The sequence below is a fragment of the Myxine glutinosa genome, chromosome 14, assembly GCF_964187855.1.
Source record: "Myxine glutinosa chromosome 14, kmMyxGlut1.1, whole genome shotgun sequence".
NCBI classification, from domain to species: Eukaryota; Metazoa; Chordata; class Myxini; order Myxiniformes; family Myxinidae; genus Myxine; species Myxine glutinosa.
The window spans coordinates 42,340,063-42,365,297 of NC_136274.1; the positions used below are offsets into that span (position 1 = coordinate 42,340,063).

The following is a 25,235-nucleotide window of genomic DNA, read 5'->3' on the forward strand; positions in this document are numbered from 1 at the left end:
AAAACCCTTCAGTGGTTCGCAAGTTATCGCAGCAACAAATGTGTTCAGAGGTCACAAGCCGTGACCTGCAATTGATCTTTTGAACGCTAAATATAAACAGTTCATCTTTATATTACAATCCATACCTGTGCCAAATCTGAGCGGATGGTTACAATTCATCCAGTCGAATTAAATCAGTAAAAGTTTACAATTTAAAACGCTGGACTTGCAGGTCAGTAGAGCCGACTTTTGAGAATGCTCAGGGTACCTGAATTGTAGCATTCTGTCATGAACAAAGTGAGTGGATTCTCGCCGAAACTCGGCTCTACCGACTTGCAAGTCCGGCTTTTTCAATTATAAACTTTTACTAAAATACTTGTGCCAAGCTTAGGTGAAATCTCTGCAACGGTTCCCATGTTACCGTGGTAAAACAAACAAATAAATAAATAAAACAAAACGGTAACAGACGGACGGACAACCCAAAAACATAATGCCTCTGGCCTTCGACAGTGGAGGCATAATTATTTCAATCACCGTCAATGCAATGGCACATGTTATTCAAGGTGTTTTTAACCTGGTGAGGCAGTCTCTTTAAACATACGAGAGTCAACAGTCAGCAAAAAGTATCCTGTAATTAAAAGGTGGATGAGAAGAGCTCCAGGAATGGAAAGCAATGACGCAGTGGTGGAAAATGCACAACTAAGCAAAGAGTCCAGAAGTGAACCTCACGCCGCCCACGGCTCACATCCTCCCCCTCCATCTCCTCCCCAACCATCTGTGCTGTCCTGTCGAAGCTGTTGCTCAAAATATTTCACACCAAGTACAGGCCAGAACAAGAAAGAAAAAAAAAAGAAAAAAAAAAGGTGGGAGAGGTGGGGGTGACTGCGGACAGTAAATAAAAGATAAAGTGCACCCGAGAAGCAGTGCACGCGTGATTTTTCCACTGTGAAAGGGCAGCTGAAAAATCACAGGAACCACCGAGTGAGGGCTTCAACAAGGCCTGCATCACATTCAAAGGTCAAGATGGCACGAGGGAATGAAATGATAGGTGGGAATTCTTACATTTTCCAGGCTTAATCCTCAGAATGTTGCACTGGAGCTTTAGCTACAACGAAAAAGGCAGGTCAGTTTGTGGTTGGAATGCTTTGACAAACTCCTCTGAATGACATTACAATCAAAGAAGCTATCAAAGCTGTAGGGGAAGAAGGATAGCATTCTGATAACACGACAAGGTGGTGGAAAACAACCATTTGGGATAACAAAGAGTTTCTGGAAAAGGAAATGATGAGGTGGTCTATGATAGAGGTAGATTTATTATAAATAACTACAAGTTCACCAACCAAAGGGAAGAATGATGACTTCACAAGAAATACAACGCAGGAAACAACTCCAAACCAGATAAGGGAGGAGCTGCAAACAATCGAGCATTTTGCTGAACATTTCCCACGCCACGACTCCACATTTTCCACCCCTCAAAGCCCTCGCATTTATCATAGCCGTTGCTTTCAGCTTGTACGGCCTCTCTCCACCTCTTTCCAATTCTCAAACAGCCTGTGCCAAATGAGTGTGAATAACTCCAAATGAGTGTGGATCAGCAATCTTCCGAGAAGTTCCAGCAGTGGCCAGATAAGCCAAATATTTGAAGTCTCAACCAGAAATGGGGGCAATTAAAGTCGGTGGGAGTTTATTCGTTTCAGGGCACGCTCATCCCCGGCAGAAACACGTCTAAATTGCTCGATAACAACCACCAGCGCCACAACTGCCACCGCCAGAAACATGACCGCAATTTGTTGAATGGCCCCAATCATCCCCTTCATCTTGCGCAGTCGGCAGACCCAAATCTTTCATCCTGACTGGCCAGGCCCAACATTTGACTGAAGGCACTTTGGGCAGGAATTTTGAATTTGTTCATCATGTTGGAGATAACTCGCTTACTCTTCACGAAAGAGACCGTGGAATCGGTAAGGTCCACCGGTGCCACTAGTGCGAGCGGACAAGTCCTCCAGCTGAACGTCCTTCCAATGGACGGCTCACACATCGATGCATTACCCAGCACATGAAACACCAGGGTGATAGTTTACAGTGGATCAACATTCAAACCAAGGCCAAACACCTTAGAGGAGGGTACCCGGATCAAAATTATCCTGCCAGCCACATGTCTCAAACAAGTGAAGTTTATTTATTTTAAAGAGACAAATGCAGTTCCAAGTGTCCACAACCTTTAAGAGGGATGCTCAGCACCTTTCAAGTCAAGCGTGATAACAGGTACCAAGCACCCAAACGCTTTGCACGCCAATAAATCAGCAGAATGGTGAGCACCAAGTACACAGCAAGTAAAACCAATGATCTAGCTGTGTTGATTGAAAAGGAAGGCAATAAAAACTGCACTGGATGGAAATCAAAGCCATGCACTGTTGGCAAACAGGACCCGTTGCTTCCACATGATCGACTTTCCAAAAGGAAAGTGTCGGAATGGGAATGTGATGCCGGCAAGCACAACAAAGAGTCGTGTCATTCCAAAAAAGCAAACTACATTTTGGTGGTGAAGTCAACGCTTTGGAATGTTCGTTTTCCATGTAGGCCAAAAACAAAACAGTAGTTCAAGATATCACAGATTTTACAAACCAGGGTCACAAAGTGCAATTTACCTTTAAATAGATAGAGCACTATAAGCTTGGTAATCGAAGGTTGAACACGACATGCACAAATCAATTCCAGCACAGGGTTAACAAACAGGGATCACAATTGTCCTGCTTCACCACGATACCCTGCGGATATCAATATCTCTGCATCTCAATACCTCTCTCTGTTCATTGTGAAGGTCTCGTTTCAATTGCCCTTTAAGAAACACTTGGGGGCATCAATTTGAGTCGTTTCAAATACTACACTCAGATACAACTCATGTAAAATCAAAATCAAAATCCATACACAGGTTAAAATAAATAAATAAATAAATAAATAAAAATCAGTGCTTCAGTGCTTAAAGAAAAAAAAGAAGTCCGTGCTTGAAATTCTCCATACAAAAAACAAACAAATAAATCAGTGCTTGAAGAAATTATACCACCATGTACTTTAGAAGCACTGATGCTAAAACAGAAACTGTCATGCGTGCAGAAATTTAAAGCCTGGAGAAATCAACCATGCTGGGTACTGTCAAGGGAAGAAGAGGAAGAGGCAGACCTTGTATGTGTTGAATGGATGGGGTAAAGGATGCAACCAAGTTGTCTCTGCCAGAGCTTTGTAAAGCAGTGCAGGATAGGGATGTTTGGAGAAATCTGATCATGTCACCAGAAGTCGGACACGGCCAGACGGAACTGGATAATTGGTTAAAATAATTCTTACTTCTGACAGGTGAGTGGACTAGCGACTCTTAGCCTATACACCACCCATGGGTAAGTATACATGTATACGTCCAATTTTCTCCAAATCTCACTCAGGCAAGTATTAAACAATACGAGTGACCGTTAGGAATGGGGTTATGCATCAAATAAAGGTCACAATTGGGCTGTATGGGTGTCAGGAGCAATATCACATGTCACCCTTGAAGCCATGGCCAGAAGAAATCACATATGAGGCCCTAATATAGAATATAGTTATAAACTATTCAAATCCAGTTCATATACAATCTGATGGCCAGAAAAATTGGACAGGCAATGAGATACATTATATGTGTAAAGACTCATTTAAGCACCTTTATTAGCTCGAGATCATTGTAGCCCAGCCGGTTTGGATCCATCAGTCTGTGGGAGACGTGATAAGCATAGAAAGACTCGAGGATGTCAGGTTTCCTCCAAATTTATTTCAGTTTAGTGTTAAACAACAGCAGTGACCGTTTCAAAAGGTAATCACATGTTGGACAGAATTGACAATGAATGAATGATCGTTTTAAGGCCATTTTCCCCGCTAGAGCGGGGGTTAGCCTTGCGGGCCCCATGACAATCATGGTTCCCCGTTTTAAGGCAATGTTTTTTATGGCCGGATGCCCTTCCTGACGCCAACCCTTGGACCTTGGTCACGCTCTTACGATGCGCAGGGATACGGTATACACACCATGATCATTCATCCCAGCAAGCTGGTACTCAATTCAATGACTGAATAGTTTGTGAATATAATAATTTTACTTCCAGGAGGTGTGTCCTATGAAATACCACAATAAGCTATTTATACACCTTAACATGGAGTTCGTCCAAGATGGAAAACACCCTTGTGAAAGAGGAGAAATTAAGTCACTCAACCTCCGTTTTGGATAAGTAATGACAGAATGTATCGCTGTTAGACAGACAAAAAGCCAGACAGACACCAAAGTGCATATTTTTACTATGATCACAACTTTGTCCTCAAAACATTATCCAACAAAGATAAAAGTGAATACTTTGATCCCCAGGAGGACTCGGCTCCACATTTTGAAACTCACCAAGGAAATTACAAACAAAAAATGAGGGGAAGAGAGAAGAGGAGATAACATGAGATAAGGGGAGATAACATGAGATAAGAGGAGATAACATGAGATAGGAGGATAAGAGACAAGAGATGAGAGGTGAGGAGAGAAGAGAGAGAACTTGGATTTCTTTCAACATTTGCAGCCATACCTCAATTCCGCTGCTGACAGTCCCAGGGCTCGGCTGCAATTTGTTTGACAAGTTTAAGCTGCTTTTCTTTATCACTGTAATTCTGGAACACAGTCCATTCCAGCAACAAAGGAACACTTCATAAAATCTCTTTTGGAGAAAGATTTCTTATCGTGAGCCAGAAGTCAGCAGATTTTAATCGTAGGCAAAAATCCAACCTGAGAAAATGTCAGATATTTCTTCAGCCCTCAACTCGCCTTTTGAAGAGAGAAGTTCTCAGAGAAGCAATTTCTGGTTTCCACAAATCAGATCGAGAAGGAAATTTCAAATTAAACTTGAGCTTTCCCTTCAAACTCTTGTGTGCCAATTTGTAGCGATTGTTCGCAGCAATCCGTGTTGCGGATAGACGTTTTAGAGCGGAGGATAAATCGTTTTCCACTCCCTTCAATGAAAGCGAGCCCGTGCTCCCAAATGACCTGTTCAATGTGCTTTTCCTCAATTTGGAGTTCAGGAAGTACTTTTGATGTGCATCACCAACATGTTCTTACCTTCACTCTTGTGAAATTTACGTTCACGGAACACTAATCAAAAATCGTTCCATTTCCAAAATGACGTGTCAAAAAAATAAAATAAATACAAAAACTTACGCAGAACTATGCCGTCTACCACTACACGCACATTGGTAGAGCCCCGTAAAATTCTGACGATCCAGAAATGGAGGCTTTTTGAAATAATCTTTTGAAATAACAAATTAATCAAAACAAAGTTACAGTTTGGAAATAATAATAATAATATTCTCCCAACAAAATAACACAAGTACCAGCACTCACTTTTCTACAACTAAAAATTCCCGTCGTGCCTTTCCAAAAATAAATAAATAGATAAGATACACTCATCGGTAGAGTGAAGAATTCGCTTATCGATGTGAACTACACGTCACTGTTCTGTCACCCAGTTTTCCAACTGTCACAAAAAAGCATGGGGCTGCACATATTGGCATACCTTTCTTGATAATGTAGCATTATTTGGTCCTGGTGGCTGAAACGTGTTTGCCATGAAACTACCAGTGGACGGAAAACACCTGATGAGGAAGACCCCTTCACTGCAAAGCCAGTTCTTTAACCCGTTTCTGTAATGACAGGGCAGGTTTCCACCACTGCTCATGTTCCTCTTATTGGCTGGAGACAGAGCAGAAGCCAGGGCCAATGAACATTTGTTACCTCCACCACATGTTTTCCCTCCTGTCTGTCTGTGAACAGGATATCTCAAAACGTTGTGGACGGATTCAGACAAAACCTGGTGGACAGGTTGGGTGTGACGAGGACCAATTTATTAAATTTTGAACTCGGTATAGCGTATACCTCCAGCAGGCTGAATCCCCAGATTTTCTATTCCACTGATAGGCTGGATCTGGACCTGAACCAAAATCGAATCTGCTTGTTCTTGTCACCTAACCAATTCATCCACCTAGTTTTGTCAAACGTTTTTTAAGGACATCCTAAAGGACACTTCCAACAGTAGTCTGGCAGCTAAGCTAAATATAGCATAACAATTGTGCATTTTGTGAGGAAAGCACCAAATTTGGCACACTGGTAGACTATCATATTATGAAAAGATCTGGATATTGGGCCATCTCAGATTCAGAGATTTGATTTTTGCAAGATTTGCAGATTTGCAAGCTGAGATTGCAACGCCAGGGACGGCCGACTCCTTCCTGAGAGCTGCCCACGTCACCCGCACAAGAAGAGCTCATCAAATCACTGCAGCGGCACTGCACATCCTGCAACACCGTGCGTATGAACGCCACTGTATGATATATGCTGATGATGCAGAAGACCTGCCTGAGTTCGAAGACTGGTGTCACCAGAGAGGAGAAGACATTCCCAACTTTCAGTACTGGGCAACTGTGCTGGAACTAGAGATGTTGGTACTGGTCTACGTGCGTTCTCTGCGGCAGGCTTCATTCACGATGTACCTTGATGCCCTGACGGAACTGGTCCCATGGTTCCATGCCTTAGACCACACACACTATGCCAGGTGGGTCCCTGTTCACCTGAGGGACATGGTTGCACTCCCAATGAGCCACCCAGATGTAGCCAGAGAATTCAGGGCTGGCAACTTCACTGTACAGAAGACGAAGAAGGTGTTCTCTTCGATCCCAATCGAATCGAAATCTTGCAAAAATCAAATCTCTGAATCTGAGATGGTCCAATATCCAGATCTTTTCATAATATGATAGTCTACTTTGTGCCATGCCAAAGTGCCAAAGTGAAATGTGCCAAATTTGGTGCTTTGCTCACAAAATGCACAATTGTTATGCTAAGTTGCCCCACTACAGGCACAAAGGACTAATGTAACTTGTTAAATAAGGTGATGTAATAGACTGCGTCAAAGGCGGTAAATTCCAGAATTTTTATTTTATACAACTTTTACAATTTTTATTTTATTTAAATTTAATTATATACTTCAACATAGTGAAGCAAAAATAAATAAATAAATAAAAATCGCCTTCATAATACTTCCAAGAACCTCCAGTTTAGCAGTACTTAGACATGTTAAAATAGGATGGTGTATAAGACTGCTTCATTAGCACTAAACTTCCGGCATTTTAAAGTGATCTTTGAATTCATTATTTTATTTAAATTGAAGTACAAACTGTTCTATGAACTCTCTAGTTTGCGTTTTGTTAGTGCATTTGTACATTACACTTTAAATGCTTAACTGCAGCACCTAGGTCCTAGAGGCTGCAAATTTTGGGTGTCGGTACTTCAGAATCTGGTGTCTGAATGTCCAAGACATCCCAAAACCTCCGCAAGTAAAGGCTCACCCAGCCGGGTGCCCCTCTTCCCTCCCACACCCAACCCTACCCCGACCCTGACAGCCATCTGGTGAGAAATAGAATTAACAGTTGCAAATGGATAACACTATGCAAGCCTTTCCCACGACAATACATTTGGTAACAAGTACAGACTATATACACCATATACATCAATCCAAAGTGTGCAAAGATTTGTTATTGAAGCTGTCGAAAAAGAAAAAGGAAAAGAAAGTTCAGTTAAAAGCAACAAGCTAAGTCATCAACAAACAAGGCCAATTGCAAGTGAGGAAATGCTTTAACTAATTAAAACAATACTGCAGAACCTCAAAATATATCGTGAAGGAAACTCGAATCTTGCGCAAAATGTCTCAGGCATGAAGGTGCAGACAAAAATAAAGATATTTTGATGCAAGATAATCTTAAAATCCACAACCAAAATAGCCGACTACTAAACATGGGTGGCTGCCATTCGCAGATACTCAAGTAATCAAATAGATATGTAAAACCATGCAACTCAGCAACGGCACACTATCACAGCAGATTCCAGCAAAACGGGCCCGATTACCACCCGGCTTGCACGATCGAGCACGCCCGCCAGCCAAATAGCATGGTGGCTCAGAAGAACGGACGACCAAAGGCAGAGCCGTGCTGGCACTGCAACAGGCCGACAATCAAATCAGTGTGCCAAACTTCTTATGTTAAAGTATTCGTACATGGAAATAAGTGCCAGGTTTCCATGACAAACACTCACCCTGCCCCCTCCTCGGCCCAACCCCCAACCTCCCCAACCGCTCAGCAATCATTTCATAAAGATCCAAAATTGCAGATACAAGACTCGTGTGCTTTGTAAATGCAACATTGTTTTATAGTTGCGAGCATGACGACTGGGATATGGGTCCATTCCCGGCTGCTTAATTGGAATTCACTCCGTGGCCAGAACGGTACCGAGTAAGAGCTGGAAAGTGATGGAATTCGAAACGCGTTGCGAGCAACAGAGCGCATAGGTTGCAATAAGCAAAGACATAGCAAGTGCTGGCCAATACCGGATGAAACAATCAGATGAGTAGAACGGGCAAGGTTGTGCCAGAGTGGTTTCAAGATAAAAGACTGCATTTCAGAAATGGTGGCCTTTTTCAGAACATCCGTGGAGCTGACGAGGTGCATGAAGAGACAAAAACAGACACCATGACTAATAACCTCGGCCCGGTTGCTACAAGCCCGGGAAAGCCTATCCTGAGGATAAATCAAATATTAAAGCATTACATTTATCCACTGGATAGCTTCTAGCAACCGGGCCCTGGGAAGCAAAGAAACACATTTCATGGACACAAATTAAATTGAACATGAACTGCAGATATTTCCTCGACGAGGCAACCTTTCGGGTTAAACTTCAAACTTCAAAGCCAATCAACACATTTCTTGCTCCTCAATTAGACTAGAGGGCCATTCACCATATTACCTATGCAAAAAATGGCGAAATGTCTCCTACATCCTCCCCAATAAAATTATGTCGCTCTCCCCTCTCCTTACTCTCGCAACTACAATTTCTTGAATTTTTCTCTTCGGTCTCCATTTTCAATTTACAACTCAACCTTCCTCGTACGCATACAATAGAATACACTACCGATGGCCCAGTAGTCCATAGACAGATAAACGTGCACTCAAAACAAAGTTAAGTTGCCCTGGTTGGTGTTCCAGCCTGGGCATAACACATGATGGTATCACAGGCTCAAATCACCTTGACTGCGATGATTTGTCCAACGTCTCAATGTCATGAAAAAAAAAGTAGAAAATAAAATTAACAGGATATGCTTCCGCCCATGTTAGGTGTCAACCCACTGTTAGGTTTGATCTCATTTAAAGGTCACATGAGAGAAAGGGAACACTAGAGAGATAAGAGAAGCAAGTAAACATAGAGATAATCGGATTTCTGACTCGAGTTATGGTCTGAAAAATAATTGTCAATCATACAAGACCTTTGACCTGTCAAACCCAAAATTGAATCTGTTCATCTCTGTGTTACAGTTCATACTTGCCAAGTTTGGTAAAAAAAAAAAAAAAAAAAAAAAATTAAAAGGGCACATGCCCATTCACCATTTAAATGCAAAATGTGATCAGTTCATCTTTGTATTACAGTCACAAGTTATCGTGGTAACAACGATTCTCCATTAAAGATGACATGACCATAGACCTTGAATGATACAAATATCATTTAATTTCCTTGTGTTCGACATGATACATTCAAGATCCACAAAGAGCCGAAGATTGCAGTTTTTAAAAGTGGAGATAATCAAAGTCAATCCTCATCATCATCTCCCAAAACACTAAAACATTACCCCAATGGGTAACAGCCGCAACATGACAAAGTATAACGGCACTTGGTAGAGCACACACCTACGCCAGGGCTAAACAGTTTACGTTTTTTGTATCCCACCGATAGGCTGGATCTAGATCCAGACCTTAACCAAAATATAATTGGCTTGTTCTTGGCAATTACCCAACTCACCCATACAATTTTATCACAATACGTCCACAACTTCTTGGACTATCATGCTGGGATAGATATCGTTTTGGCCCCATCTCTCAATTGTGAAGAATCACTTTTTTTTAAAAATTCGCGTATCCAGATCCAGATCCGGATCTTCACAACATCTAATCTAATCACCCTTGTCATACACCCAAAATGTCCATAAAGTTTTTATTTTTTATTTTTGGACACCTAGCCAATGCTCGTGTGAAAGCTAGAACAGATCAAAACCCAATATAAAGGGAACAGCAGGGCGGAGGGAGAAATTAGATGGAGACAGACAAACAAGGGATGTGGGTAACAATGAGGGGTAGGGTAGAACGCAAGGGATGGACAAGATAGAAACTGAAGCAAAATTTTGGGAGGGGTGGGGGTGATTTAATGGGTGGAGAAAAGATCATGGTTTTGGATGGCGGACGATTTGAGATGGTGATGAATAGATGTTTTGATTTGAAGACCTGGAGGGAAGAATGAGATTGAAGAGTGTGGAAGGTGGTTCCATAGGCAGTAAAGAAGAGGAATAAATGAGTGGAGATGAGCAATGGTTTCACTAGGCAGGCAGACTTTGGCAGTTTCACTAGGAAGGGGTTGCTGGTGGACTGCGTGTGCCCTGCAGATACCTGGAGGTGGGGACAAAAGAGAGGGCGAAGGGTGCAAAAAAACAAAAAGGAGTCAGAAGGAGTCAGAAGAAGACAGAGACCACAGACCTGTCGACGACAGTGAAGTGATAGGCCCATCGACTCAGCTTCAGTGCGAGAGATTCCAATGATCTCAAATGCCTTGGTTTCCACGGCGTTAAGCTGAGCAAGATGTGAGGCAGGGTAGCCAGCCCAGAGGGGACAGTAGTACTTACTGTTCAATGAAAGCCTCGTCGGTGGAGAGGAGCTCTGGTGTGCCAAGAAAGGACTTTGCATGACGGAGGAAGCCCAGTCTGTCTTTGGAGGCCAACTTTGAAATGTGGCTTGCCCAAGAGAGATCATGGCTGATAGACCCAAGAGTTTGAGTGACTGAACCTCTTCGAGAGGGTTGGTGAGAAAGTAATAGGGTTTGCGGAACAGTCATTTCGGAGAGGGATAAAGTGTGTGGGATTTCTCAGGGTTAAAATACATGTTCCAAGTGATTTTGTCAAGGTTAGAAGAGAGGGAAGAGGCTACTGACGGTCTGTCAGAAGGATCGGGGATGTCACGTCAGAGGATGGGGTCATCAGTGAAGAGATAGAGGATTTTCCAGGGTCAGAGAGATCATTGACGAAGATTAGGAATAAGATGGGGCTCAGAACACGCAGCACTCCAGCCTTGACAGGGAGAGGAGAAGAGAGGATTCCATCAAGAGCCACATGTTGGCCACGAGAGTAGAGGAAGTCAGTAATCCAAGAGTGGAGTTGGCCATGCATTCCATGAACAGACAGTTTGGAGAACAAAGCTATAGACTTACCCAGACTATCAAAAGCTCGAGATATGTCCGAAGAGATGTTCCTGATCCCATGTCTGATATTGAGGGCCTCCATCCATTGTTGGAAGAGAAGAAGAAGATGTCCAAGGTAGAGTGACCTGGAAGTTCCATCCAAAACTTGAGATATTGGTGTGTATATAAATACATATATATAGAAATACATATATACTTACTCACACTGTTCCTATTTGTTGGAAAAAGTCCATTATTATTCCCGTGCCAAAAAAGGTTCACCCAAGGCAGCTCAATGATTATTATAGACCTGTTGCCCTTACCCCCATCTTGTGTAAATGTATGGAGAAATTGATGGTGAAGTTTATAGCATCAGATGTAACTCCTAAACTGGATCCTTTACAATTTGCATACAAAGCAAGACGAGGTGTTGAAGATGCCTGGCTCAGTTTACTTCATCTAATCACAAGTCACCTTGACCAGAATGGAACCTATGTCCGTGTGTTATTTATTGATTTCTCGTCAGCCTTTAACACGATGCAGCCATTTACCCTTCTGAAAGTGTTGAGTGACCTGTGCCTGAACCCCCACATCATACTCTGGGTGGAAAGTTTTTTACGAGACCGTCCCCAGCAGGTGAGGGTGAATGGGAGCTTATCAAAGTTATCAATCTTGAATACTGGTGCTCCACAAGGCTGCGTATCGTCAACTCTACTGTTCAGTTTGTACACCAATGGATGTGTGGCTCTTAAAGAAGTTAGTAACTTTATTAAGTATGCAGACGCTATCGCCATTGTTGGCTGTCTTTCCAATCAATCATCCTTTGTATCGTACCTCGACGAGATTGACACATTGAATAAGTGGTGTGGGGACTTTTGTCTTACTCTGAATGTGTGCAAAACAAAAGAGATGATTTTGGACTTTCGGAAAGGTCACAATCATGAGCCTGTAACCATAAATGGTGATAAGGTGGACATTGTTAGCAAATTTAAATACCTGGGCACCTTTATTGATAACAAGCTAACTTTTGATGGAAATACTGATGCTGTGTACAAGAAATCAATGCAAAGATTGTATCTTCTCAGGAAGTTGAATACATTTGTTGTTAGATCTCGTGTGATGCGGAATGCGGATGTTAACAAATTCCTTACTGATCAGTGTTTTATCATTTAATTTGATTTCCTGGTACAGTTATCTTAATGTGCGGAATAAGTCACGAGTGAGAAAGGTCATTACACTGGCATTTAAAGCTGTAGGTGGGCCTTCAACTAGTCTTGAGTCTCTATACTTGCGAGCATTGAAAAGGAAGGCGGCGCAGGTGTGTACTGATGAGTCATTTCTTGAACGGACTTTTTGAAAAACTGCCATCAGGGAGACGCTTTCGTGTTAGGATGAAGAAGAACATTTTCAAAAAGTCATTTGTACCATGTGCAATTCAAATGCTAAATTCAAATTCCTAGACATTTTGCTTTTTAGTCAATCTTCCATATTTTATATTTATTTTATATATTTTTTATATTGTTTTCTTATTCCCTTTGTGTTTTATGTTTTAATGATGGTCAACTTACCGTGTCACCAAAGAATAATTTCCCTGAATATGGGACAATAAAGATTTATTATATATATATATAATATATATATTTTTTTTTTATGTATATATATAGATATATATATATATATATATGTAATTATATATATATATATATATATATATATATATATATATATATATATATATATATATATATATATATATATATATATATGTAATTATATATATATATATATATATATATATATATATACACACAGTGAAACCTTGACTTACGAGTGCACCAACTTACGAGTTTTCCGAGATACGAGCCGTCGCTCGGTCGATTTTTTGCTTTGTGATGCGAGCCGAGATCTGAGTTACGAGCGAGCGAGCTTGGATATAAAACACGTAATCGTCGAAAAACATGAGCGAGGTGTGCGTGTTGTCGACTTGGCGAGGCAGTACGATCGTAGTACTTCTACGATATGTACGATTTTGAAGCAGAAGGAGTCGACAAAGGCTATAACGCCAGCCAAGGGCGTTAAGATTATTTCAAAGCTCCGGACCTCTGTCCATGAAGAGATGGAGAAGTTGTTGTTTGTGTGGTTGACAGAGAAGCAGCTCGCAGGAGATACCGTGACCGAGAGCATCATCTGTGAGAAGGCACGAGACATTTATGGGGATTTGGTGCAGCAGACGGCGGGAACATCAACGGACGAGGCATCGGAAGAGTCATTCAAAGCCAGTCGGGGATGGTTTGATAATTTTAAGAAGAGGACCGGCATTCACTCCGTCGTCAGGCATGGTGAGGCAGCAAGTTCGGATGTGAAGGCAGCTGAAGATTTTATTATAACTTTTGCCGAACTGATAGAAGCCGAAGGATACATCCCCCAGCAAATCTTCAACTGTGACGAGACAGGGCTCTTCTGGAAAAAGATGCCGAGGAGGACGTATATAACGGCAGAGGAGAAGAGCATGCCAGGCCACAACTTGTTCAGAGTGCCGGCGATAGCTCGCCTTCTCTTTGTGGAAGACACGGTGAGATCCTTAACATCCAACAACTAATGGGACGCAAACGGGGCGCCCAGTTTAGCGGTACACACATTGATGAATCACCCTGCCTGTGAAACACCGACATGACAGGTTATAGCTGGGTCGGGATTGAAACCCAGGCTGGACAGTTTAGAGTCAAGTGTGCGTACCACCAGTCCAGGCCATCCTGCCAACTTGTATGCTGCATACAGGTGAAATATAAAGCGCGAGATATTTATATATATACTGTATATTTCAAAAAAAATTGGTGTGGATTTTGGGGGGCTGGAACGGATTAATAGCATTTCAATTCATTTTAATGGGGAAATTTAATTTGAGAAACGAGCAAATTGAGTTACGAGCTCGGTTACAGAACGAATTAAACTCGTAAGTCAAGGTTTCACTGTATATATATATATATATATATATATATATATATATATATATATATATATATATATATATATATATATATACATATATACATACATACATACATACATACATACATACATACATACATATATATATATATATATATATATATATATAGTCGTGGCCAAAAATATTGGTACCCTTGCACTTTTTTCAAATAACTCACAATTTTCTCTAAAAATAAGTTGAAATTGACAAAAGTATTTGGTCTCCACAATTCTTTATATCACTGTTAATATTACAGAACCTTTGTTTTTGATTCAGAACTTAATATATCTTTAAAAATCAGAAAATAAAAAGAAATGGCATTGACAAAATTATTGACACGCCAGACTTAATATTTGGTAGCACAGCCTTTGGACAAAATAACTGCAGCCAAGGGCTTCCTATAGCCATGAATGAGCTTCCTACACCTCTCTAATGGCAGTTTGGCCCACTCGTCTGGTGCAAACTGCTCCAGTTCTCACAGATTTGAAGGGTGCCTTCTCCCAACTGCTGTTTTCAGATCGCCCCATAGGTGTTCAATGGGATTTAGATCTGGACTCATTGCTGACCACATCAGAATAGTCCAGAATTTTGTCTTCAACCATTCCTGGGTGGTTTTTGAAGTGTGTTTGGGATCATTGTCCTGCTGCAAGACCCAGCTTTCCGACACTGGGCTCAACATTGCGCTCCAAAATGCCTTGGTAATCTGATTTCATGATGCCATGCACACATTCAAGGCACCCAGTGCCATAGGCAGCACAGCAACCCCAAAACATCACTGAACCTCCTCCATGTTTGACTGTAGGGAAGGTGTTCTTTTCTTTGAAGGTTTCATTTTGTTTTCTGTAAACATCGAGATGATGTGCTTTTCCAAAAGGCTCTAATTTGGTCTCATCTGTCCCCAGGACATTCTCCCAGAAGGATTTTGGCTTATTCAGGTGTGTTTTGGCAAACTCCAGTCAGGCTTTCTTATGTCTCTGTCCTGTCTCTGTCCTGTCTCTGTCCTGTCTCTGTCCTGTCTCTGTCCTGTCTCTGTCCTGTCTCTGTCCTGTCTCTGTCCTGTCTGTCTCTCAGCAGTGGGGTCCTCCTCGGTCTCCTCCCATAGAACCCCCTTTCAATGAGTTGGCGACGGATGGTGCGAGTTGAAACTGTTGTACCTTGTGTCTGAAGGTCAGCATGAATCTGTTTGGCAATTGATTGAGGTGCTTTCTCCACCTTTCGAACAATGCTTCGCTGCAATCTTCGATCAAGTTTTCTCTTGCGGCCACGTCCAGGGAGGTTGGCTACAGTGCCATGAGCCTTAAACTTCCTGATAACATTGCGTACTGTGGACACAGGAGCATCAAGGTCTCTGGAGATGGACTTGTAACTTTGAGATTGTCCATGCTTGGCTACAATCTTGTGTCTGACCTCCTCAGACAATTAATTCTCCGGTTTTCTTCCTTTTCTCCATGCTCATTGTGGTACATACAGTGACACAAAACAGCAGAATGGCTCCTTTTCTCCATTCAAACTGGTTGAATGAGTGATTTTTATATTGCAAGCACCTGCATCGCACCATAGGTGAGTTAAATTCCAAAGTAAAGGAGAATCACCTGCTTGAAATCTAATTATTTCTAACAACTTGGAAAAGGCGCCAATAATATTATTCGGGCCATTTTAGGATTTCTGTGTGGAATAAGCTAAGATTTAGTACATTTTTCAGCTTTTTTTTGTTTTGTTCCACTGCAAGCCAAAGTAATACATTTGTAGATACCAAAATATTTTTTAATTTCAACAATTTTCTGGAAGAAATGGTGCATTATTGGAAAAAGGTGCAAGGGTGCCAATATTTTTGGCCACGGCTGTATATGTTTGTATGTATGTATGTATGTATGTATGTATGTATGTATGTATGTATGTATGTATCTATGTGCAAAGTTTTTGGCCTCATCTTTCAATCGTGAAGAATAACTGAAAAAATTATAATATCTAAATCCTTACCAAAATCGAATCAATTATTCCTTATCACACCTAACCAGCCCATCAAATTTCGTCCCAATCCGTCCCCAACTTTTTGAGATATCCTGCTCAGAGACAAACAGACAGGGGTGAAAATATAACTTCCGTTCACCTTTGGTGGTGGAGAAAATAATAACACCTATGAGAAATCCCCCAAAAAATGTAAAAAATTAAAAATAAAAATTTTCTAAATTCCTTTTGAAATATTTATTAAAATATATAGTAGAAAAATTAAGTAGGAAACCTCCTCGGAGTACTTACCGGACATAGACATACAGCCTAAAACTTTTGTTTTATTTAATAAAATATAAAATATAAATATATATTGGTGTTGGCTTAGTGGTTAGGGTGCTGGCTTGGGATCCTAGGATCCTGGGTTCGAATCTCGGTCAATCACTGAATTAACGCCAGGGAGGTTGGCTCAGCCTGTCATCCTTCTGAGGTCAGCAAATTGAGTACCAGTTTACTGGTAACTCCCTGTGTGTTGCAAGAGGCGACTAACAGGGTTGGCAGCAGGAAGGGCATCCGGCCATAAAACATTGCTTCAAAAAAGGGGACCACGGTGCCCGAAAAAGGCCAACCCCTGCTCTGCAGGGAAAAATGGCCTCTAAAGGTGATTCTTATAAAAATATAATTAAAATGTTAATAAGAAATATGAATAAAAGAGAAAAACAGATCAAGATATTTCCATTATAACCACCAATTTCACAATCTAAATGCATTGTTCGGAGAGTTTTCCAGCTTACGAGAAGTGGGGAAAAAAAAATTGACACTTTTATATTATAAGGTACCCATTGTTTATAGATGAAACAAGCACCATCAATTTAGGTATGCTAAACATCGTGGGAAGCAAGGATAAGCTCCAGTTTTAGGTGTTGACCCAACGTCGGAGTAAAAGCCCAAAAGAACCGCTTTTCCTTGCTTCCCACAGTGATTAACCTACCTCAGTCAAGGTCCTGTTGATTTCACCTGTCTGCCAATGTAGATAGGTACTAGCCTTCAGCAACAAGACCAGTTCTTCATTTGTCACACAATTACATTTTTAAACTCTGTTTACAAGAGTTCAAAGTAGTTACTAACTTTGCGCAAAGTATGTGCGAGCGACAATACCGAAGACAGACCTGGTTGTCGGTGCCGACATCGAGCATGACAGGAAGGCACTGGTGTGGTTTCACCCCTCCGCAGGCCGTGTAGAGAGCCAGTTTGCCAACAGGAATGCCCATACCATAACTACCCAGGTCCCCAAGGCCGAGGATCCGCTCGCCATCTGTGACCACTACAGCCTACAGGGAAATGGGGGGGGGGGGGGGGGGGGGGAACAGGCTACAAAACCTGCTACAGTAAGATATCATAAAACAAAGGCTTTTATTCATATAAATAAATTCAATAAATCATTCCAATCTTGTGCATTCGGTTCTCAAATGTTGTCTCGATTTGCAGGATCATCTCGTTATTCTAAAACTTGGCTCTGCACCAAGCATCGCTTGTGAAAATGAGAAAAGTAGGGCAATTGTAAAGCAGTAATTATAAAGCTGCCAGCTGGCTGGGTGTGGATTCCTCTCACACCAGCCATGGCACCTCAGCAAAGGACTTCTGCAACTCACTGGGACTGACACAATCTGTCAATTTCCTAACCCGGATCTCAGTCAATGGAGTATCTTCTCTTCTAGACTTGATTATGACTAACTTCCCTGCAAATGTCTGCTGCTCTTCTTCTGCTCCAATCGGTTCTTCTGATCATTTCCTTGTTAAAGTGGACATCTCTCTGGCCATTCTCAGAGAGCCTCCTCACTCAGGCTGACTGGCACGGGCTTCAAGCAGCCATTATTCATATGGACTGATCTCCCATCTCTACTGCGTCTGACATCAACTCTTCCGAGGAATTCTTCCAACGTAAACTGCTCTCTCTCATGCACAGATTTATCCCATCTCGTCTTCAGTTGTCATAACCTTCCTCCCATCCATGGTACACTGAAGCTTGTGGTGAGGCAGTTGCCATGAAGCCTTCACCTCATGGAATGCTAATCCAACTGAAGGTAATCTCAGTTCCTTTCACAAAGCTCGGAACAAGTGTGTCTACCCTCAGGAGAGCCAGGAAACAATATCTCTCTGCTCTCAAGCCAATATCTCTTCACTCCCTCTCTCTGTTCTCTTCACCCTCTCTTTTGCTCAAAGTCAACTGCCATCTGCATGGAAATCAGCCAACATCACCGCTTTGCACAAAAAAGGTGCAAAAACAGATCCTAGCAACTACATACCAATCAGCCTTCTCCCAATTATCAGCAAAGTCATGGATTCCATCATTGCTTCGGATATGAAATCTTTCCTCTTCTCCAATGGCTTGATCTCTGATCATCAATTTGGTTTCAGACCAGGTCACTCTACTCTGGACATGCTGCTTCTGCTGTCTCAACAATGGATGGAGGTCCTCAATGCCACACAGGAAATTAGAGCTATCTCCCTCGACATATCACGTGCCTTCAATACGGTCTGGCACCCCGCTCTGCTCACCAAACTCTCCTCCTTTGGTATCCATGGAAATCTCCACGCATGGCTGGTGGACTTCCTCTCTAGTCGTAGTCAACGTGTGGCCCTGAATGGGTTTCTCTCATCTCCTCTTCCTGTTCAGGCTGGAGTTCCCCAAGGCAGTGTTCTGGGCCCTGTGCTTTTTCTGGTCTTCATCAATGATCTCTCTGACTCTTGAAAATCCTCTCTATCACTTTGCTGATGACTCCACTCTCTGCCGCTCCATTCCTCATCCCTCAGATCGGCAGTCTGCAGCCTCCTCACTCTGCAGACCTGGACAAAATCACAGACTGGGCAAACAAGTGGAATATGTCTTTCAATCCTGACAAATCTCACACTCTTACGATGTCTCTCCGAAAAGACTGACTGGACAACCCTCCCATCTACTTTCTGAATAATCCTCTCCAAGAAGTTCTGTCACTCAAGCTTTTGGGTCTCACTATCTGCCATGATCTTTCCTGGGAAAACCACATTTCCAAGCTGGCCTCCAAAGCCAGTCGCCGACTGGGCATCCTCCGTCGTGCAAAGTCCTTCCTTGGCACACCTGAGCTCCTCACCACATACAAGGCTTTCATCCGCAGCTCAATGGAGTACTGCTCTCCCCTCTGGGCTGGTGCTCCTGCCTCACACCTAGCTCGTCTTCATGCTGTTGAAAACAAAGCGTTCAGAATCATTGGAATATCCCGCGATGACGCTATCTCCGAGGGCCTTTCACTTAATCACCGCAGGCAGGTTGGTGGTCTTTCCGTCTTCTACCGACTCCTCTCCGGCCTTGCTCCCCCAGCTCTCTCTGGGCTCTGTCCCCCAAATATTCCTGCAGGTCGCACAAGATCTGCCTGCAACCCTCTTATGGTTAAACTGCCAAAATCAAGACTCTCTGCTCACCTTCACTCCTTCATTCCTCTTTTCTCCTGCCTCTGGAACAAACTCCCTCACTCTCTTCAATCCCACTCCTCCCTCCAGGTCTTTAAAACAGCTGTTCACCACCATCTCTTATCTTCCCCAATCCAAACCCTTGATCTTTTCTACCCCCGCTAATTTCACCCCAAATCCACTTTTTTTAGGTGACTTTTGACTTCTTTCCTGGAAGTCCTTGGTGTCCTTGCGTTTTATACCTATCCTACCTCCCCCAGGCCCTCTCCCTCCAAAAACATCTCCCGATGTCCCTGCTCTCAAATGTTGTGTTTGTGTGCTTCCTCCCCTTCTCTCCCCATCTTGTCGACCGCTCCCCTTTTTATATACTTTGTTTGCTTGTTTGTTTGATTTGTTTGTTTGATAAATGTTAGCTCTTTCACGAACCTCGACTCTGTATACAAACAAAAAAAAAAAAAAACTCAAACCAGTCTCCCTCCTCCAAATGCTGGTGGCGTCTGGTCAAATCTGTTTCTGGTGTTTGTTCCCCCTCCATACCCTCCCTTACCTCAAACGGCTACACAGCTGACTCTGCACGTCAAAAAGCCGAATGCCTCAACTGTGTGTTTGCGTCAAAATCCTGTGTCCCGAACCATCTCTCTCTGTACCCACCTTTCCCAGTCGAACCCAGCTGCTCCTGGACTCTGTATCTTTCTCTCCTGACAAGGTTCAGAAGTTTTTGTCAAACCTCGACTCTGATTCTGATTCTGCAACTGGACCAGACGGCATCAGCCCATGGGTCCTTAAATCCTGCTCTGCCTCTCCATCTCACCCCCTGTCTGTTCTCTTCACCCTCTATTTTGCTCAAGGTCATCTGCCATCTGCTTGGAAAGCAGCCAACATTACAGCTTTACACAAAAAGGTGCAAAAACAGATCCTTGCAACTACAGACCAATCAGCCTGCTCCCAACAATCAGCAAGGTCATGGAATCAATCATCGCTTCTGATATCAAATCGGTTCTCTTCTCCAATGGCTTGATCTCGGATCATCAATTTGGATTCAGACCAGGTCATTCTACTCTGGACATGCTGCTACTGCTGTTTCAACAACGGATGGAGGTCCTTAATGCCAAACAGGAAATCAGAGCTGTCTCCATCGACATGTCACGTGCCTTCGATACGGTATGGCACCCCGCTCTGCTCACCAGACTCTCCTCCTTTGGTATCCATGGAAATCTCCACGCATGGCTTGCGGACTTCGTCTCTGATCGTAGTCAACGTGTGGCCCTGAATGGTTTTCTCTCATCTCCCCTTCCTGTTCAGGCTGGAGTTCCCCAAGGCAGTGTTCTGGGCCCTGTGCTTTTTCTGGTCTTCATCAATGATCTCTCCGACTCTGGAAAATCCTCTCTATCTCTTTGCTGATGTCTCCACTCTCTGCCGCTCCATACCTCATCCCTCAGATCAGCAGTCTGCAGCCTCCTCACTCTCTGCAGACCTGGACAAAATCACAAACTGGTCAAACAAGTGGAACATGTCTTTCAATCCTGACAAATCTCACACTCTTACTTTGTCTCTCCAAAAAGACCAACTGGACAACCCTTCCATCGACCTTCTCAACAATCCTCTCCAAGAAGTTCTGTCACTCAAGCTTTTGGGTCTCACTATCTGCCATGATCTTTCCTGGGAAAACCACATTTCCAAGCTGGCCTCCAAAGCCAGTCACCGACTGGGCATCCTCCGTCGTGCGAAGTCCTTCCTTTGCACACCTGAGCTCCTCACCACATACAAGGCTTTCATCTGCAGCTCAATATAATACTGTTCTCCCCTCTGGGCCGGTGCTCCTGCCTCACACCTAGCTCGGCTTCACGCTGTTGAAACCAAAGCTGTCAGAATCATTGGAATCTCCCGCGATGAAGCTAACTCCGAGGGCCTTTCACTCACTCACCACAGGCAGGTTGGCGGTTTTTCTGTCTTCTACCGACTCCTCTCCAGCCTTGCTCCCCCAGCTCTCTCTGTGCTCTGTCCCCCAAATATTCCTACAGGTCGCACAAGATCTGCCAGCAACCCTCTTATGGTTTAACTGCCAAAATCAAGACTCTCTATTCACCTTCACTCTTTCATTCCTCTTTTCTCCCACCTCTGGAACAAACTTCCTCACTCTCTTCAAACCCACTCCTCCAGGTCTTTAATCCAGGTCTTTAAAACAGCTGTTCACCACAATCTCTTATCTTCCCCCATCCAAAACCTTGATATTTTCTTCCCCCCGTTGATTCACCCCAGATCCACCTTTTTGAAATACCGACTTCTTTCCTGGAAGTCCAAGCAGTGTCCATGTGTTTTTTACCTCTCCCAACCCCCCCCCCTTCCCCATGCCTCCTCCCCCCCCCCCCCCCCCCACAGATCTCCCCATGTCCCTGCTCTCCATCTTGTCTCCAGCTCCCTTTATCATACGTTTTACGTGTCAGTTTGTCGTTTTCTGATCAACTTTAGCTCTTACACGAGCCTCGATCTTGTATACAAAAAAAAAACAAAGAAAAACGCAAGTACATTTAAAGTGGAGGTCAATCCGCTTGGTAAAAAGCCGTTATTGCTGAATGTATCCTCCGCGAGGCAACTCACCTTAATGTCATTTTCAGGCCAGGAGCTCAGCACCGTGGCGACATGTCCTCGGTCATGAATGGTGATGAACAATCCTCTGTCGGTAAAAAAAAAAAGTGTCAATAATCAGCAGGTCCTACAATGAGTGTGAGCAGCCATTGAAAAGAGCCAGAAAATTGGAATCTGCTCCTCCGGACCTCACAGAAGTTGGCATTCACGCACCACCGATGGAAGGGTCATGTTTAGCAGGAGGTAACACCCTTCCTTTCAAACAACAGATCCTTCCACCCAAATCCATATTTCCCTGTACCAGAAGCCTGGCTTGTACTTTTAGGGGTGACATCTGTGCACCTAACAAGACTCACAAAAAAATTACAAAATAACACTGCGGATGCACTCGAAGCAAACTCCTATGGTAACGTGGGAACAAGAAACAAAATAACAGCAATGGCAACATTAAACAAACAAGCACAGTAAGGACTGCACCTTATTGGACATCCAGTGAGAATAAACACTCTTTGGTACTGGCCCAAGACCGACGCACAATTGTCGTGCGCATGGAGGACGACCACAATTTTCGCCATAGCAAAAGATACAATCGACGATGAGAAAGGTACCATTTAAACTTGTTTGAAAACCGCACTGCAGAATAAAAACGATACGCCATTTTCCAAGCACCGCTCGATGCCAAAGAAAACCAAAGTAGTAACCTTGGGGTATTTTAGGGTCCGAGCCAAAAGCCAAAGGAAAGGGCCTTTGCCAAATTATCAGCAGAATGTCGGGCTTTAGAGCCAAGGCTAACGGGGGTTGAAGACAGTAACGTCCGATATGTCCCATTAACCTCCCCAGTTTTTAATCCGTGCAACTGCAGAGCCATTCAACCAAGAGCTTACCAAATCAGCTTAAAGCATGCGACAACAGTCCGCAGTTTCCAGTGAAACGTTTTCTACATCGGACGCGTACCCGGTGGGTGACCGTTTGCTCGTGCGGGTTTTACAGGCAATTCGAAAGGGAGGTGAAATTGATGATCCCAGCTGATCACTTTGTTCAAATAGTCTTTCCAAGTCTATCGGATCGTTTTGCTGTGGGGTTTTTTTAATCCATCAGAATTTTGAATCTTATTTGCATATTACAGCATTAAGCACTTGAAGGATTAGGAAAGATTTCCGCTGTAGGAAAACATTCCGGCAACGTTTTATTACTGGAAGCACGTTCATCTTTTCTTTCCTTTTAAGCATTTTGGCCTCAGGTGATGCTGCTGGATGTTACTGCAAGGATTATTTAATTTTCTCAGTAATGTTGGGGGGAGAAACCAGGACCTGTGGGGAGATAAATTGGCATTTCCTCCCCCTCCCCAAGGACTTGGAAGGGGGATTCCTCATGCCCCAAATTGTGGATTCATGCTTCGGCTGAAACAAAAAAACGAATAAAAAGCAAAACATCAAGTAGAATGTGGATGAGGAAACAGGAAGTTTAATTGGCAAAGTAGTCCAGCATTCTGGATCGGATTCCTTCAGCATCATGCAAACAGACATGGGAAAAGCAAGGCTCGCTGCCTGACGCATACCTGGGGCGGCGAAAGGCAAGACCATACTGCTGGCAGGCCAGACCGACGGTTGGCGTGTAGACGATCGGCATGAAGCGCTCGATGTCACAAGTTAGTACACGGTAGAACAATTTTTCATTGCGATCCTGAAGGGCCATCAGCAATATGTACCTGTCACAGAAAGGTGAACCATTTTAGGTGCTCGATTTACTTGGTTGGTTCTTGCACTTCATTCATTAAACATCTACAATTGTAAATGCAGTACAATCATTGCACAAAAACAGAAGGCAAGCACCTTAAGCGCAAGGCCTCAAGCGGCTATCAGCACTTCGCTTACGGGGATCTTCTAACGCTTACTCGGTCAGACTTGGGTGCGGTTAAACGAGGTCGCTTTTACAAAGGAACCGTTTATGGATAAAAATCTTGTCCTCCGGGACTGTGCTTGGAGGTAGATTTTAGTTAGAGTGTCAAACTCCTCTACCATAGCCTTTGTATTTCAAACGGGTTTACGCAAGGAAGCAGCAAATCACCACGCAGAAGCACGTGCTGACAAACACATGATCAAATACAAGTCAGAGGCCAATATCACTTGCTTTAAAACTCCTGCATCTCGATTATGCTTGATAAAACAACTTTCCTTTTCAGTTTTAATAGGAGGCCAGCAAGATAGTGTCACGCACATATCAAAGGAAAAGGGAAGGTGGTTAGGTAGGGGAAGGGGAGGGATCGTGATGGATGGGGTGACAGGTTGGGTTTTTTTTAGCATTATATAAGTCACATGTTTGTGTGTGCCATCCCTCCACCAGATTAGGCCCCCTTTACCTATATCAGCAATGACTACCACCTGGAAAGCACCTTCATATTCACCAATAGGCCGATGTGTCAGCTGTGCCTACTGATGGAAAGCACTGCACTAAAAGGACACAGGATTTCCCTCACAATTCTTCTTTACACACATTATTAGTGTGAGGAGGTGCAGCATCGGAGTGGAGTTATCAAAGAGAAGGCGCTGACTGAAGTGACTGCAGAGTTGAGTTGAGAAAATGGAGACAGATGGACAACAGGCCATACTGTTGAGCCACTGCAGAAGGAGCCTTTGGAGACCATGCCGAATTGGAGCTCTCGGCCTTGGTAAGACGACATGGGATCAGCAGCGCGAGGCGCTATGGGCGTCAGTGACGCTGCCTGATCAAGCAGGGATACTTAAGCGGGCAGGTAGGTCCTTAGATCACACCCACATAGATGATGCTCGGGATAACATCCTGAATGCCTCATTCTATATGTCAGTTTGTTTTTTTCATCTTCCATTGCTATTACTTTATTTCTTTTGTCCGCCATAGCATTCCCTCCACTTCCAGTCGCCTAACGCATTCAGCTACAGAGAGACAAGATTCTCCGTGTTTAATGTTTTCCATATTGTCCTGTGTGGT

The 25,235-nt window shown here is 43.2% G+C and overlaps 1 protein-coding gene across 2 annotated transcripts in view; it reads right to left on the reverse strand.

The window, feature by feature from the left end:
• LOC137439729 (NADP-dependent malic enzyme) overlaps positions 1 to 25,235 on the reverse strand; it is a 140,830-nt gene that overhangs the window by 88,761 nt on the left and 26,834 nt on the right. For both annotated transcript variants that reach the window (XM_068135769.2, XM_068135770.2), the window contains 3 exons: positions 23,827 to 23,976; positions 22,281 to 22,356; positions 17,405 to 17,566 (listed from right to left, as the gene is read on the reverse strand). In XM_068135769.2, the coding sequence (XP_067991870.2) occupies positions 17,405 to 17,566; positions 22,281 to 22,356; positions 23,827 to 23,976 (388 nt within the window). The remainder of the gene's footprint in view (positions 1 to 17,404; positions 17,567 to 22,280; positions 22,357 to 23,826; positions 23,977 to 25,235) is intronic.